General features: G+C 49.4%; 1 protein-coding gene across 2 annotated transcripts in view; it reads right to left on the bottom strand.

Moving 5' to 3' along the window:
- The window catches only part of CECR2 (CECR2 histone acetyl-lysine reader), a 92785-nt gene extending 75090 nt beyond the window's left edge, over nt 1-17695 (bottom strand). For both annotated transcript variants that reach the window (XM_071551264.1, XM_071551265.1), the window contains exon 1: nt 17375-17695. In XM_071551264.1, coding sequence (XP_071407365.1) covers nt 17375-17557 — 183 coding nt within the window. In that variant the 5' untranslated portion in view covers nt 17558-17695. The remainder of the gene's footprint in view (nt 1-17374) is intronic.
- Nucleotides 17696-18227: the final 532 nt, after the last annotated feature.

Raw genomic sequence — 18227 nt, 5'->3', positions numbered from 1 at the left:
GACCATTCTCTCATAATGGTCTCCACAGGTCACTTACACCTTCAATGTCTCAGTGTCCATTTGGCATCACTTCTCTCACACAAAGGTATGGTTGAGTAACATTCAACATTCCTTGGACCTTTTGATGGAAGAAGGAGGCATTCATGCACCCCGTCTGCAAGCTACAGTGGGTGCTGCTTCCCATCCCACTTCTTATTGCATCCAGGAAAAAAGTAGAAAAATAAATCAGAGAAACGAGGATAGTTCCTTACTTCCCAGCAGTAGGAGAAAGGGCAGCAGTGGAGAGGATTCCTCCTCTTTGGCTGCAGAGGAGCAAGACACTCTTCTGGTGCCACATCTCACAACCTTGTCCCTCCTACAAGGGGAAGAATGGAGACTTTCACTTGCCCTCTCTCTGGGCAGAAATTTCAGACTACAAATAAGGGATTCTATTTGGCATCTGGATATTGGTCCTACAAGAGGACTCTGCACTAGATAATATCAAGCATCTGCCTCTTAAACAGCAAACATCACAGAAGAAATCGTCACCCAAATACATTAGTACTCTGCTAAGGAACCCAGAAATATCCCCACGCAGTTCAGCATCTCCTCCCCATACCCTGCCCCTGCCAAGCCACCACGCTAAGCCGGGGCTCACATGCAATACGGTAACTTTTGTTTTGCAGTACCCCCAAGATCCGGGCACATCCTCTTCGCTCAAGTGTGTATAGACAGCCCTGCTAACTTTGCTGAGTGGCAGTGGGGAAATAAGCACTCAAAAAAAGAGAAGATGGGGAACTTGCAGAGCCCCCTGCCATTTGTTTGGCTCAGACACAACTTCAAGGACTGTTGTAATTGTCTAGAAATCAAACAAGTGGTTGATAGCACCAATTAACACCTTCCAGCATAACAATACCTTCATCTCATCTCTCCCCATTCTCTCAACAGCTTAACATATTGGCACGCTGAAGGACTCCTCTGCCAGACAGCAGACAGACAATCATGTGGAGGGAACTGAGGAATGAAGGTGTGCACAGTGTCCTAGCCTAGAGAGGCTGCACAAAGTACTAGCAGTTTTAAAATACTATATTTGTATAAAACAAGCAAATCAGAACTCAACTTGAGACAGCTGAGGTGAAACTAATCCATAGAAATATTCTTTTACTCAGACTCAAAACACTTCTTGTTAATAGTTACAAGCTGAGAAGGTATTTTTAGTCTTCCAGCAAAGAATACAGTGCCCTCTTGGCACAGGGTGGGGAAAGCCGTATGAGCAATTTAAACAAATTAGGGGGATATTTAAAAAAAACCCACATTTTCTTCAGAATAAAGAAGCAATTAACACAACTGCGTTCTTATCTTCAAGCTACCTCGTCTTTAAGCTTCTTGTGTGAATGTAAGTTTATGAGCTCAACTACATACAAGTCTTGTGTTACAGGAGCATGTAAACCTGTTCCTAGAGCATTCTATAATCAACATATGGATTGGGTACCAATGGAACAGCAGTCGGGTCTAGTGAACAAACACAGAATAGCCCTCAGACAAAATTTTGCTTTCAGATGAGACACTGCTTTCTGCAGTTACAGCCTAAGTCTTGGAGTGCATTGACTTGAACCCACTGGACTTGCCCTAAATTCACACTTCTGTGACTGAATACAGTGTTATGCCTGACAGGGAGAGGAAAAGGGCACGGGCTTCTGTTTTCTTCAAAACACTGTTTCATTAAAGCAATAGGACTGTGGACAGTGAGATTCCCTTGATTAAAAAAAAGCCAAGCCTATGGACAGGCAACACCTATTACATCAGCAGCTACGGCCAGGAAAAGCAAACAACTTCTGGATTGAGAGCTGTGGTTTTGTTTTGGGTTTTTTAATTGCCCCAGAACTTGTGCTATCATTTAAAACAGTAAAAAATTATCCTTGCCTGAAAAGAGGCTAATTACCCTTCCCGGTGACACTGCCCATCTACCTTCAGACTGGCTGGAAAGTCTGAAGCTGCAGCTTGGGCACATTCCCAACAGGCAGAAGCCACAAGGCTTTGCTCCTCATCAGAGCTGGGAAGGGGAGGAAAGGAAAGGAAGGCAGGAGAGTGCTGGGAAAGGAGCAGTAATCCCAAACCGGCTGAACCAGGTCACCTTCCACCACAGCCCAAGGGCTTTCGCCTCCAACACTGAAATGCTAATCTGACTTCGTAAACCCATAAACAAAAACAAAGAGGAAGACACAAGAGGTAAAAAGCCTCCCTGAGCTCCATCCCCAAACCGAATCTCCAGCATTCAGGCTCTGTCTGACAGAGCATGATTCTCCCTACAGGAGTGGGTCCCACAAGCTCCGATATAAAAATTGCTGGCAGGCAGCACCTTTATGGGCAGATGCATTTAAATGGCCACTTCCACCGCACACTGGAATATCCTTTGTTTCAGAAACCTCCAAATTTTTACTGCAGCAACAGGCCTGACACAGACCTGCCAGCCTTACTTATTGTCCTTTTACAACAGGATACCATCAAATATTAATAATACTAAAACCTGACTGGGTTCTGCAGCTGGGCTCCAGCTCGCCCTTGCATGTGCTGTAGGCACCTTCCCTGCCTCCCCCAAACCTGTGCCTGCCCATTGGCTCACAAAACAGGGGCAAGCACCTTCCCAGAGATCCCGGCTGGGAGTCCGAGGTGGGAATCCCAGACCTGGGTCTGCCGCAGGATGGGTTGGGGGTGTGTAGGAAGGACCTGCTCTCCTGATGGCTTCCCTTGGAGGTGGAGATGCTAAATCTCGGAGATCAATAGGGACATGCGATCCCAAGGTTCGCTGGCTCTTCTCTCTGCTCTTCCTTCCAACCCTGTCAGCATCCCCACATCCGCAGAGAGGTAGCACAGGGGGTCATGTCTCACCAGCGAAGGCTCCCTGCCAGAGGGAGCACTGAAACCATCTAATTACCCTGAAAGCTGCCCTTTTGTTTCCCAGCCTCCCTGTTTTCTTCAGTCTCCTGACCTGTTTTCCAAGGCATTTCAAGCTGCTTGTCATGTGGAAGCCAGATTTTAAAGACAAAGCAGTGGCTCAAGATATTTATCCCTCTGCTGTCTCCAAGGGCACCGCTGCTACAACCAATCTTCGGGAGAAAGAGGACAGATTCGACAAGGGCCAGGGGTAAGGGGAAAGCTGTTCTGCACAACACAGCAATTCCTTACTGGGGTAGCTGAAGCCAACCATGGTTAACTTAGGCCAGAAGGTCCAAGGGCTCTTCTCTGCCAAGTTTATCTTTGGCTGACAGTGAAATGTGCTTAATTTGACAGTTTCATTTTAACATGTATGGGCAAAGTCTAGAAGAAGATGGTGGCAACAGCAAGGGAAGAGAGTTGGATTATTACAAGGTAGCTTTCCTGTTGCCTCAACCCAGTGCTTAGTACTAAAAGTGGATACAAAAAATTATAGATGCTGACTCTTTACCCTAGCAATGAAATGATCAGAATGTCTTCAACATGGCAACAATATTCTCACACAGTATAAGATTTAGCCTTTCAATATAAATTTAAAACTGCATTACAGAAGGTGGAAGCTTGGGCACAGCACTGGGGCTGGAAAACACAAGGAAACTTTCTGCTTATTACTCTTCTGACATTTTTTTTTGATCTATAATAAAGAAAGTTACGGCACCGATAGGAATGACTTCTGTGTCTTCCTCAAACTTTAGGAAATATGCCCCTGTGAGCATGTGCAAAATGCAATTCCTTGAGCAGACACTGCAGCAGGAGAGAGATACAGTGGTCAACAAGAAGTTTAAGTAGTGGAATCTTGCCAAATGCATGGAAACAACCTGGCTTGTCTGAGGCTGTGTGCCACTGGGGACGGGGCAGAATGCTTCGAAAGTACAGGAGAACATCTTCTGGTCTCTGCTTGACTTTCTCCTCAAGAACTGTCAAGTGCATCTTTCTTCACTCAAACCTTGCTTTTCACCAGGTGATGGTCAGCCATGGGCTGGTTTACAGTGCATGCCTTGCCAGCAGCTTACATAATCCCAGTGCATTCTTTAGGCCTTTTGGGGATAAGATTTGTTGATAGAGCATTGCCAGACATACTGAACACATACCAGGTATGCCAAATGGCAACCAAACTGAAGGGGTACAACAGTGTGCCATCTTCTCCTCTCTTGATCAGACCACTCTGGCAGCCCAAAACGGGCTACCTCATGACCACCACACCCTTCTGCTCACAGTCCCCACATTGGGCAAGTTGCCCTCTCCATTTCACACAAGTACATCCCAGGCATGCAGGGCAGTGAAGGGTTAATTTAATTAGTTCTGTGTGTGCTCAAAGAATTACAGGCAACTTCATTTAATTATTAAGTAGCCAATCAGGTAATCTCTGTATCTGATTAGCACGCTAATGAAATAATGTCTTCCAGTTCAAAGCTGTCATTCCAATCAGGAGACAGCCCTTCAGCTAGGAGGAAAAGCTGGCCAGGTTTCCATGGGCTCAAAGCTTTTGGATTTTGAAGAGGGGATGGGAGCAGGCAGCAGAAATCTTCCCACCTTCCCTCTCCTTGTCTCTGCCTCTGCACACAACAGCTATGCTCCCCCTTCCAGATGGGCAGATTGGTTCCAGAGAGGCTCCCTGATGCCCCAGACAAGCGTCCTGCATCACCACCACCTTGTGTCCTTTCTCTGGTCCCTCCCAGATGCACAGGAAGACTCCAGTGGACCAGTGTGGAGAGCGCCAGGCCATTAGCACATTGCCTAGGCACTGCCAACACAGAGATCTGCTAAATATGTGGGGTATGGCTCTGCCAAGGTCTACATGGGAGAAGAGTCACACAGCAAAGCCATGATAGCACTAAGAGGAAGCCAGAAACCCTCCTCCCTCCCCCATGCCACACTCTGCTCCTGTGTCATATGCAGTTATTTCCAGCCTGGGGAAAAGTGCAAGGCGGCAGCTGTCACACGAGGCAAGGACTTGCCCCTTTTAAACAGGGATTTCAGGACTAAATGACCCATTACAATTAACACAGCTGCAAGAACTGGGACACTTCCACACAGCCCAGGAGGGGCTTTGGGAGTGGGGGAGGAAAGGAAGAGACAAGCAGAGGGTTAGGATTGTAACTCCAAGACCTGGCATGGAGTTTCCCACCTCTCTGCCTTTTTAAGTGTTAGCTCAGCTGTCCTCTTCCAACTGCTACTACTCAGCCTCCTACTCAGTCTCAGCCCAGCAAGGCAGAGGAGCCGGGATGTGCAGCCCAGCCCAAGCCTGACACACCACCTCATCCATCAGCTCCTTACTTGCACAACTGCTCCTGCTCAGACCCAGCTCAAACGCCCTTTCTGAAACAGCAGCACCAGCTACTCCTCTACACCACAGCCGCTTTTTGCACATCAAAAATTTGTTAGCACACATGCTAACTTTTAATTAGCTAGCCCAGGTTTATCAGGGGAGCTGCAGCAGGATGTGGTTCAGCACAACTAAACCATCCCAGCATCCATCCAAGGAGCCCGGGAGATGCTGCTGTCCAAGCTCCAGCCTGTGTTGCTGCATCTTACTTCTGTGTGTCCTCACTGCCAGTTTAAATGCTAACTCAGCTACAACTGCCACAGCTGCCAGCACGTCTTCACATTTCTGAGTGCTAGATCACCTTTCTGATGATGTTTCCACTCTGCCAGTGCATTTCCCAGGAAAAGAGCAGAGCCTCCATATGCTCAACACCAAACTGCACTAGTTTTAAGTCGCCACTCTGAAAACAAATACTGAGGGAATCTTAAGAGGAAACAGAAAAATTGCAAGCAGTCCCCAGCCAGCCAGTTGGCTTTCTGTGAGAATACTCATGTGTTGACACTTCCTGTTGACCTACCCTTTTTTCTTGAGTATACCCCATGAACAAGAAACAGTGCTGCTGAGAGGGAAGACACATCTCCCTCTCTTCTCTCTGCTGACTATGGCCATTCCAAATGAAGGAAACTGGTCGGATCAAGAAAGTCAGGCATGGACAGCACAATGAAGCATCCACTAATAATCAATGCCTTCACTGCAGCCTTCTTCCCAACTGGCTACAGACTAGGCAATGATTGTAAATTGTAGTTGCTACTCCAAGGAAAAACACAACATCATATGGCAGTGCATGTTCATCCTTTAATTCTGAAACCAGTCCTGCTTACAAAAAAAGACAAGTCTTTCTATCTGCCTGTCCTGAAAAAAACTCAGCCCTGAAATCCAAAGCTGGGTTCATCCCAGCTTGTGCTTCACTAGTCACAAAAATAAAACCAACCAAAAAGTGATAAAATTTCCATCATTAAAGTTAGCAGAACATTCTAAGAATGCTGAGGGACTGAGTTTATTGCCTCCCAAGATACTATTGTCACCCCTCTCTTTCTGGCATCCTGCTACCTGAGGATGTGCAGACAGGAGAACCTGCCAGGGCAGAGCTGCCCCAACACTCATTAACCAGCACACAGATGCAATCTGAGCCCAACTTAAGCACAAGTGACTGAAGCGACCACCTGGGGACCCGCATTCCTTGACAGCTCTGCCGCCTTGCACATTCCAGCCCCCTCATCCCCCGGCCCTGAAACCGGGTCAGGGAGGCACAGCATGACCTGATCTCCACCTCTGATAGCACCAAGCTCTGTCCCATCCTCTCTTGCCACCCTTGCCACAGTCAGGCCCTAACCCTCCCCCCCATCAAAAAGCACAGGCATGTGAAGGGACATCCTCTCAATGCCATGGCTATTTGCAGATCAGCCATCATCCAAAACTTCCCAAAATGAAAAAGTCCAGGCATTTCGCAGGTCAGATGTTTACTATAGAGAGTAGTTTGTTCCACCAAGGGACTTGCAACACCCTCCCCAAATTACACACTGCCCTTTAGGGGATGCCACAGCAGCCGGAATCAGCTCGCTTCTCGCATTCCTTAATAAGCACTTCCATCAGAGAGCAGGGTGGATGCAGGGCATCAGCTGCAGTTAGTCATAACCCAGAGCTGGGCTCCCTTTCCCAGTGCTCCCAGCACTATCTGCAGTCTAAGAATATCCAGCACCACCCGCCCTGCTGGGGCAGGGGGAGTCAAGTGGTCCGAGCTCCCAGGCATTACAGGTCTCCCTGTTACAGGAGACTTTCACTCTGCCTCCCACAAGCAGCAGCCTTCAGTGGGGCCCCTCGGTAGCTGGTTGAGATCCTACAGATCATGGAAAGATAATCCATTGCACTACTAATGCACTACTGCAGCTGTCCATGGAGAAAATCCCTTTTCAACCAAAAAAAAACCCTTTGATCCTCTCCAACACACAATTATCCTAAGGGCAAAATAGTCTTCAGTGCCTCAGCACCTTGTATCGGGCTGAAAGGAAGGAAACCGAGACTGCTATTCCCTGTTCATTCTACATGGCTGCCCTGTCCGACATGGCAAGCTGCTCCAGCCCCTTCAGCACAGGAAAACAAATCCTGATGGAGAGATATCCCCATTGCTGGGTGGCCAGAGCCTCGGGGAAACTTTTTTGAGGAAGATGCTTTTTGTTTTGCTTTTAAAAGAAAAGCCTGAATTTCTAAGAAAGAGTTTTGCACTATTTTGGTTTTTTTGCAAGACTACAGCGAAGTTTAACTGATTTCAACTGCATGTTCAGGACTGACTTTGGAACAAACAATTTACAAGCTCATCATCCAACTTCAGTTTAAACTTTTTCTAACCACAACGTTACTTAAAAAAAAAAAAAAAGGAAATATAGCAAGGCTTGACATAGCCCCAAAAACTGCTTTTACAGAGGCTTACAAGGGTTCTTCCCCAGGTGCCCTCATGGCTGCATGACCTCGTGTTACCTGTGCAGGCTCACTCCACCTGCTACCCAGGGCTGCACTGCGATAAGCGTTTCTTTCACCAGAAGTGTCAGCTATAAAAAGCCCTTCCCCTCCCCACTGCTTGTTTCCATTCCTGTGCCACTGCTTCAGTCATGCTGGTACAACCCTTTTGTGGGGCTGTGGAGGGAGCTGGCTGGAGGAACTGCTTCTGGGTAGACATAGCTCACTTTAAAGAAAAAGAGTGTTGCGGTTTTTAATCCGGGTGAGCAGTTTTACTGCCATCCGTGACGGTGGCAGGAACTGCCATGGGAAGGCAGCTTGAGAATTGATGTCCTTGGCTTCCACCAGACACTGCTCATGAGTCCACACTAACAATACAGGAAAAATGGCCATGTGACGTCAAACTGTCCAGCGAAAAATAAGAAAATATGAAAGGAAAAAAGAAGTTTCTTCTGTAATGCTCTGAAATCCTCTTAATTTCAGAGGTAGTGCACTTTATACAAAATTTTTAGAAAATCCATCTAAAAGTCCCAGCAAAGTACTACTCCTTGTGCACATTTCTCCATCAATCAACCTTTAATAAGTTTCAAATTCTGGACAGACTCGACCTGCAGCAACAGGAGTGCTGGAGTCTTGGACACACTTTCTAGAGAGTGCTCAGCATACCTGGCCGCTACAATCATCCCAAACACGTTTACATGCCAATGCACACATGTGGCCTGGGAGCTGCACAGGCCACCACATGATCTTTGTGAGAGGAAGATGTAGGAAAGAGGAGAAGCAGAGAGAAGCACTGAGAAATAAATGTCAGATATGAGGATGAGCAGGACTGCCATCTTCCATGTTCAGACTGAGAACCCTTCTGAAACTAGAACTCACTTTTACTTACAAGTACAATGTAGGTCATTTGAAAATGCATTTCCCTTTTATGGAGACCCCTTAATATTAGTTATTCATGAAGAAACTTGCATGATGGACCAGTAGGGGTTAGGCCTAACTGAGGTCTCAAAATAACACAGGAAAGCATGGAAGGGGTGTTTTTCCTTCCTTATTTTTTAGCATTTGAACCTTTCCAGCACACCAGAAGAGGGAGCCTTTGACTCCTCTCCCATGCTCATCATTTGTTTTATATTAGCAACAATGACAAGCTCCATTAAGAGTCAAGCTCTTTAAGTGAACTCTCACCCTTTGCCTCTAAAACAAACAAAAAAACCCCCCTCCAACCACAATCCTCTTTCCCTTGTGTTACGGATATATAAGTATTTTTGGTGCCACACAACTCCCTACATACAAGGCCCACCAGAAAGGAGAATACTAGCTCTGCCCTTGGCTGTACAAAGCTGCAGCCCCTTTACAGCAGGCTTAGCTGGAGGAAAAGAGCCAGAGAATTAGTGGCTTTACCAATGAGGAGGAAAAACACCCTCCAGAGCTCCTTTTACATCACCAACCCCAGTAACCAGACCTAAACTAAGGCTAGAGTTTCAAGAGCCACAGCAGACTGACCCGCTTGCAGCCACCAAGAGCAGGTCTCGCTCCCACCACAGAACTACAACCCCCGCAAAAGCCTGGCCAGGACCCAACGAGCAGCTGGGCTGGTGCCAGGGAAGGGGCAAACCACAGAGTTAGAAGCGTGGCTGAGGCGAGGGCTTGAAAGGGAACGAGATCTTCCTTCTGGCAGCCAAGATCCTCCTGGCAGCTGGCAGCCCCCAAAAGCAAAGCTTTGGGTTTCACTGCCCACTCAGCAGAGCATGTGCCCTCCTTCCCACCAGGCTGAACATGCCAGCTTGACCACACTGGTGTAAAAATGAACAAAGATATCCCCCTCCACTGCTGAATCAAGGTACATTAATATAGGTAAGAGCTGAACCAGTGTTAAGTGCATCTAGAGTGAAGAGCATGCACTGTTTAAATCAGACCAGCCCCAAAACTGGTGGCCTGGCCCAGGGCAGGGGTCTCTGACGACTATTACGCCCCTCATGTTTCAAATAATTTGGTATTAACTTTATATACTGCCTTCTCCAGCCAGCCCTCAGCAGTCCTACCCTGGATAACACCAGCAGCTTTACTTCCTTTAGTGGAAAGCTGGTGTTTTAGCTAAGCATTTATAGGATATAAAGAGTTTGTCAAGAAGTTGAGCAAGCTCTGAAAGGAGTTGCCACGCTGGGCTCAAGACCACCTCTGAGCAGAGACCTTGACTGCCATCAGCACATCGTGTTGAGTTATTCCCCCACCTCTTGTAAAGGCAGTCTATAAAGCCCCTCCCCCCCCCCCCCCCCCAAAAAAAGAAAAATTAGTGTTCTGGCAGTAAGCAAAATGCACTAGCACCACTTTCCCCCATCAGCTGTTTTCTGTTCCTCACACAAAAGGCTGCAAACCCCTCCTAATTGCAGGAGCCTTCCACCTAACAGACCCTGCTCTCGAGGCCCTCCTCCCCAGGAACTGGGGGAGAACTGGGGCACAATAGGAAGGAGACCGGCTAAAGGGAATAGATCTGTTAAATTAACGCATTTTCTGTCAACCAAATCAGCTGCCCCTAGTGCTATTGTTGGTGAAACAATGGAGACCCCAGGAATGGGCACCCATTAAAAGGAACAAGCCTGCTGAAAGGATACACTCTGAGGCACAGCCTTGTGTGTTTAACAGGATTCTCTACTGTAAGGAAGGAGGAATCACTAGGCTGCATTGTTCCCACCACCACAGCAGATGCTGTTGCTTCTGGTAACGAGGAGTGGGGCGGGGGGACTGAAATTTAAAAAAAATCATACCTACGGTAAGGTTTACATGATAAACTTCCAATTCCGGAATTTTAACTCCTTGGCTGTTGTCATTTCCACTCATAGCCCTTTTCTTGAGGAGATTTTTGCCTGAAAGAAGTCTATGAAAGCATCGATTGCCATTACAAAAGTTAATTCTTCACCCTTCATGCAGGCACTTAACAGATGCCAGGGGCAGAATGGCACAGCTCTGCCGGCATTATGCGCTGGGAGAGAAAGACCACAGTTAAGCAGGTCTACACATAAAGCTGCAACACTTTAAAGGTGTTACTTCTAGCTAGTTTGGTTAGAGCAAATTCCAAAAGGAACGAAGTTCTGAGTCCTAATTAAGATGCGCTATGCAGAAGTTTAAATCTGACTGAATTGGCACAGGTTTGTGGTATTCGGGTCTCCTTAAACAAAGCAAACTGCGAAGTCATATTGAAGCTCCTACACAAAACATTTTTTTTTCTAGTGGGGAAAGACTTGCACATGATTATCTTAAATTGGTTTCTAAATGCATTCAATTTAAACGGGTACACTTGTGGGTGCACAAACACTTCAGCTAACACCAGGCACGATTTTTCAGTGTCAGCTGTGCTAGCACAAGAATTGCCTATACTAACATCACATAAAATCTGTAACGTCAACCCCCATGTGCTCCATCCAAATCTCTGAAATTCTTACCGTGTTCCTCTTTCTCTTCTGCCTTCGACTGCTACAGTCATTCCCCAACCTCCCTGTCACCTAACTCAGATCCATTCAGAATGCTGCTGTCAAAATAACCTTCCTTATCCATTGTTCAGACACCCTTCGGCTTCGTGCAGTCACTTCTTGTTTCTTTTCACAGGCTTAAGATAACGTTTTAACTCACATATCAGTCTCCTGAACTACCTATTCCCTTTTTTTGTATCCAATTACACTTGAGTATCATTATATAAAATGTAAACGCTTGTTGAAAAGTTTAAGATCTACAGTTGGGAAAGATGTGACTTGCATTTGAAACGGAAACTGATACAATGCTTTCCAATTTGCAGACCACTTGAAACAAAAGCTCCAAGAAGTACCTCTCTGCCTCACCCCTCCATTAATCTCAATGAACTCTAGAGCCCAACACTGACATGCAGAGTGTTAATGATTCGATTATGAACAGAATAACTAAGGCAGCAAAAGTGAAGACCAGCAAAGTAAGAACTGGTGCTGGAACAGACATGGAGAGAGGGATGGGGCACTGAAGCAACTAAACAATGGATGGGGCAGGTAGAAAGAACAATAAAAACAGTATTAACTGCTGATTTCGTTTTGTTTTTTAAACTTTATTTTCAAACAACAAACACTCAGCTCACAGCCTCTACTCTGATGAAGCTGATGCTGCCCAGGGGAGGCCGAGCCATCACAGAGTGACTCTGATGTATAACCCAAAGTCACACAGTGGTCCATTAACAGTGGGGACTGTCCACACAATGGGACTGACACTATTTTCAGTATGTTTGAATTCCATAATTTTTTCCAACCCTGCCTACTCTCTGTACAGCACCTCTCCCTGCACTGCCAATTACTCTTACCTTTCCTTGCCCAATTTGTTTTTCCTAAAGCAAGGTGCTGTACACAAAGTGAAGTTTTTAGCGAGCAGATCTATTGTTTGCTGTTGTTTCAGACAGTCACTGCCCATTCCCTTCCATTTTAATGTTGACTACCATGAACAGGCAAATGGCAAGAGGGATGGGCATCCTAATGCCTGAACTATTCTACTGAACAAGCATTTAAACCACCTCAGAATTGCCCTCAAGGAGCAGAGCTGACCTACATGAATTCACCATCAACATTTTCATCAGCTTGCACCACCTACTTGCCGCACCGATCTTAATTAGATTCTAAAATGCTCTAATCAGAAACTACCTGGCCACCTCAACTATCCCAGAACAGGATGAGGCACCAGCAGATGTTATACATGTTACTGTAATGCAATTAATAATGCAGCACCAGACCCAAACAGCTACAGAGGGGTGAAGGCTTAGCATTCAGGTACTGTACCACATTGTGCAATTAACCCCATACAAACAACTGACAGAACAGGAAGGTTGTGCCATTTTGGTGTCATGGATCACATTGGACACATCTGGAGGGCAGAGCAAGGGGATCCACAGAGAATTTTTGGCAGGACCTAACATGACAGGACAGAGGAGGTCAAAGCATATTTGGCCATCCTGTCCTCACGACGAGAATTTTTTTCAAAGCATTAAAATTCTAACACACCATTAATTTTTTTTAAAGCTGGTTTGCACAGATAGAAGAAGCCCTGTTCTTTGCTCTCTCCTTCTCTACCTCTCCCTCTCTCCACACTCTTCCTCCTCCTGGGGGACTCACGGGAGCAGTAGCAGCCACTGGTTTGTAACAGCCACATAATATTCCTGACAGAAAGAGCCTATTCAAGAACTGACACAGCAGATACCGCCCTACAGGAGGAAAAAGGTGGGCAAGAGTAGCAGTGCCCTGCCTGTGGTGGGAGGAATGTACCTAAAGGCAGAGCCAGAGCCCAAAGTGCCAGGAAGGAGCAAGAGGCAAGGAAAAGCATCTTAAAGCTGTAGTGAAGTTAACAGCAGAGGCAATTTGCCCAAAGGCACTTTTAAAAACCACAGGAAAAGATTTATGTTTTCCCTGTGTAATGTGGCTTTTCCCCCTTTTCCAAATAAACTAAGTTAACAACAATGTTTTGATTATTTTCAAGCACGTTCTGGAAAGTCACCTCCCCTCAACCTACCCAGGCAGAAGTTCCTAAATGTTTGAGTCCACAGCTCCTGAGAGCACATGCCAAAGAGCTTGGGTGGCCACACCACACTGGCTCCGGTCCAGTGTTTTCAAGTTGTGCTGAAATACGGTTGAGAACGTTAAATATTCTCCTAATATTTTTGATACAAACAATCCCTACAGCTGTCAGGAGGATGTTTCAGTTGCACAGGGGAGGACACGTGGCCAGGAGACACTTTGTCATGAGAGGTGTCCCACATTAGAGTCCAGTCTTGAAGAGGGAAACAAATCATTCCCTATCATCGCCTGCACTAACTTGACTGTGGAAGGCATCCCTTCTGTCCATCAGGGCAATGACTACTGAAAAAAATGATGTGCCCCACACAGCCACACCTTCTCCCTCTGGAGCACTGTTAGAGTAGGTAAGGACCAATGCACTTGATACAGATTTTTTGATGCAGGGAGGTTGGATCAGATGACCCTCTGTGGTCCCTTGCAACCTTACCCATTTCTGTGATTATGTGATTTTACAAACCACAAAGAAATACAACACAGCGACCAAGCCAACACAACTAAAAGCCCAATTCTGAAGTGTCATGAAAGTTCTGTACAGCAGATGGCTGACAAGGCAGCCATTTACAAGGGGAGGAGGAAAACAAAACCCACCCCAGAAGGCAGAAGTGCTCTCTGCCATCCTCAGTTCCATGTAAAAACACGGCATGAAGCCGAACACGTCCTGAAGCACCCGCTCCTGTCCCACTGAACTTTTGACCTGCTGGCAGTAGCTGAACCCCTCCTGAGCCCATCGCCGGGTGATGCTGCAGCAGAAATTTGAAAAGAGGAGCCCTGCGCCTCGTCAGGCGCCTGCATCTGCCAGAGCCAGCATGAGGGCCAGCTGTGCCCACCCCCTCCCCGAACAATGCCCAGGGTCCCGCCTGATGGATGCGCTTCTTTCTCTCTGGACACCCCTTCCCCGTAGTCTCTGTGTATGCACTGGTCCAGCAAAAAGAAAAACAAAACATCTGCTTCCCAGGTTTCTGCCATCCAGCTGTGGATGGCAGCCTTGCATCTGGAAGCTTCACTTTCTTCTAGGCCAGTAAGTAGAGGGTGAAGGGTTTGCATTTGGAAAGGGGAAAAAATAAATAAAAAAAGAGCTCCGTGCTGCCTCCCTGTTCTACTGAAGACACCAAACTTCTCAAATACCATCAGCAAATATGCTCAGCATGGGAGGGATGGGTCCAGATGGCCTGTCATTACAGAGCCTTCCAGCTAGCTATGGACAGACCCATCAGAAGAAAAAATATCGGGGGGGTGGGTGGAGGGAAGAAAACAAAACAAACAAAAAAAACACACTTTTTTTTTTTAAAAGCAAACAACGGAACACCATATTAGAACACAAACATATTGGTAGATCAGGTTTTGTCTAGTTTGGGGACTGCAGACACTACAGAAGTGAAACCTTAACCTCACCCGCCTACTGAAATCAGAGGGAGGGTGAGACCAGAGGATATTTGTTTCAATCAGAATTAAGGTTTGTTTAAAACATTTGCTTTTTATGATGATGTTGTAAGAGCTTAGCAGCATACTTTGCACTGGAGATATGCTGGTATCAGAAAAATGGGAAAAAAAGCCACCAACCAGGATTTAAGTTCAGAGGAGCTCAGACTTCCTAGGAAGAAGAGAATATCCTCCAAGAAGAGCAAGCTGCATCCAGAGTGAAGCCATCCCTTAGAGATACTGGGCAGAGCTGGACAAACATTAGCTGTGAAGCTCAAGGAGTTTGAGCATGACCATCCACCAGCTGAAAGCCTCTGAGCCTGACATCTCCATTTCTCCTTCCACAAACATAGATTGACTCAAAACACCCACTTTCCTCTGCATCCAAATGCAGAGGGGCAGTCACACCTGGGTCACTCATGAGGGGCAGTAACTTTTGAGGGAAAAGGCACTCATTTCTCAAACCGCTGGTGTTCAGCCACAAGCACATCTCCTCACAATAACCAAAGCTATAGCAAGAAAATATCATTTGTAGGTGAGCACAGTTTCAGTTTTTGATGGCTGGCTGGTGTTTTATTTCCCCTGAATACGTGCCTAGAGTCTTAAGCATCTCCCTAACCCCCAGAAAAACAGCCACCTCCATTTTATTCAGACACCCCTGAAACTCAAACCACACCTCAAATGCAGCAATGAGACAGTGAGAAGGGGGCACAGGCATTATTAAATCCAAAACCGCGAGAGAAGCCTTTCTTTATGCAGCCAAATAAACAAATCACAAAGGCGTACTTTTAGGAAAAAAGTGTAAGTCCCATCGCTGGCCATCGGTTTCACACAGTGAACTATTTGAGCAAGCTCTTTGTGCAAAGCTCCGTCCCCAGACACCCCTGAAACCAGTGATGAGGCTGGAACAACTAAACCAGGCAAGACGTAACAAGATGGTGAGCTTCAAGGAACAGCAACTTTTGAAACTGCCTGTGCTGGGCTGCCCACACTGTTCTGGGGAAGGAGATACACTCCACGTGCCTGAAGACGCAGAGTCGTGACAGCCACTCGTCCTCTCGCAGCATCCCGATTTCAACCGCAATTTCCACCGTCCCTCGGACAAACGCCATTCTTTAAAACCCGGCTCTGCCGAGCGCTGCAGGCCATCCACGCGCACCGAGTTTTTTGGCGACGTTTTCGGTGTGCTGCTTCTGCTCTGCAACACCCCCCGCACCAACTCGGCCCCCCTCCTCCTCCCGGGCATCCCCCCCAAAAAAACAAGTTAACTTGCTCCGAGTGATGATGATGTTAACTCCCCCAGCCTAAGCGTGCTCCGGGAACCAAAGGGGAGCCCACATTTACTCCATTTGCGAAGCAAGCCAGATGCTAATTGCCTCCAAAGGTGAAAGGCTAGTGCCTTGGCCCTTTTATCATTGTAAATTCAGGTTCCTTCAAGACTTTGCGCTTCTGGGCCCGGAGAGCCTCCCCCTTTAATGGTCTGGCATCAATAGGAGGGGGAGGGGAGTTCCCTTTCGCAAGAAGTTGCATCATTGAGAGACCTTATCCCCTTTCAAGATTTCGTACCGCATAAGGGATTCCCCCTCTTCAGAAATTCACATCCTGCTCGAGGAGTTTTGCTCTTTAGGGCTTCGCGCATCCCATTGAACTTTTAAGCATCTTTGGAATTCGTATTCAAGGGGCAATTACTGTCTTTAAAAAACACACGCCACCACGTTATTCACCCGGTTTATTGCCAACGCGCTGGCAAGAATAGCTTTTCACAGCAAGCACAAAAGATTTCCTACCAGGACACACTTTGCTTGTAACATTTGCAGCCAAGCACACAAAATATTTACGGGACGCTAACCGCGCGCGCATGAAAATAAGAATGAAAATTAAATTTAAAAAAATAAATAATTAAAATACGCAACCCGCACAAGAAAGTTTCAGAGGAAAACGGGTATGAAGGGCACTAGAGCCGAGAGCGTTCCCTGCGCTGGGACACAGGGCGGTGGTGAAGGCACCGCCGCTTCCCCGGAGGCTCCGCGGAGCCGCACAATGAGCGGAACCCCGCGGAGCGCCCCGGCCGCGCAGGGATGCGGGAGAAAGGCTCGGCGCGCCCCCGGCCAGGTGGGGACCCCCACCCTCCGCAACAAAAGGGGGCGAGTCGGGCACAGCCGGAGCGGGGCCGGAGAATCCCCTCCACAACAGCCGCCGGTACCCCTGGGGGAGCTGGGGGGTCACCGCGCCGGGCCCACCTCTCGCCGCCACCATTTTGGGCACGGGGACCCACGGCCGCGTCCGTTCCCCCGCCACCTTTGTGTGCGGACACCGGCCCGGCGGAACAATGCGGCCCGGCCCCGCTCCGCCCCCGCAGCCGGGGGGCTCCTGCCCCGCCGCTGCCCGGGACGGCCGCGCCGAAAGTTTGCGGGCGCGCCCCGGCAGGCGCAGGGAAGTTGCGGGGTCCGCCGGGAGCGGAGGCGACACCCCGCGCCGCTCGGCGCCGGCACCCAGCGGCTCTCCGGGGCCCCGGGGGCGCCCCCGCCCCATGTGCGGCCGGGCGCGGGCAGCGACGTGCGGGACCCGCAGGGCGGTGGGGCGGACACGGCGGGACGGGGCGCGGCGTGCGCGGGGCTCTCACCTCGATCTCAAAGTCGGGCAGGCGGAAGGCGGTGCGGAAGAGCGAGCAAAAGTGCGCGATGGCCGGGACTTCCCACCAGGAGCGGAGCTCGTCCAGCGCCACCGCCGCCGCCTCGGGGCCGCCGGTGCCGGCCACGCTGCCACCGCCGCCGGCGCCGCAGCCGCCGTCCTCCTCCGGGCACATCTCCCGCGGCCGCCGTCCAGCCCGCTCGGTCGCTGCCTCCCTCACTCCGCGGGCGGCTGCGTGTGGTGGTGTCGCGGCCGCCGCTCGGCGCTGCGGCTCCGCCCGCCCCCCGGCGCCACGCCGCTCAGCGGCCGCCCCCCGGCGGCCCCGCGCTGCCCCCTCGCTGCCGCCCGCGCACGGGGCGGCTCAGGGCCGGCGGGGGCGCTGCTGCTGCTGCTGTTGCCGCTGTTGCCGTCGCCGCTGCCCCCTCTTTCCCCCCCCCTACCGCGGGCAGCCGCCGCTGCGCGGGCCCATCGCACCGCTCCCGCTCCGCCCCGCGGAGCCGCCGCCGGGAACAGATGGGCGCGGGAGGGGCACGGGGGCGCCAGCGGAGGGGCGGGGCCTCGCGGGGGCGGGGGCGGGGCTCCCGGCGGCAGGGCCAATGGGAACGGCGCGATCGGTCTGTGGGCGGGGCCTGGCGCGGGGCGGGCGGGGCGCGGCCGTGCACGAGGAGGGGGCGGGGCCTGGCGCCCACCACAACAACAGGCCCCCGCGCGGCGCGGCCACGCCCATGGGGCGGGGCTATCGAGAGGGGCGGGGGCTGCCTGTCGTGAGGCGCACGCGGCCGCTCCGCCGCTGCAATTCCCGGTCCTGATCCCTTGGCTGGACATCGGGAACTGCGGGGAGCTGC

The sequence above is a fragment of the Pithys albifrons genome, chromosome 3, assembly GCF_047495875.1.
Source record: "Pithys albifrons albifrons isolate INPA30051 chromosome 3, PitAlb_v1, whole genome shotgun sequence".
In the NCBI taxonomy this organism is placed as follows: Eukaryota; Metazoa; Chordata; class Aves; order Passeriformes; family Thamnophilidae; genus Pithys; species Pithys albifrons.
Note: the sequence above shows the minus strand (reverse complement) of the source record. Positions and strands in the feature narration are given on the sequence as shown.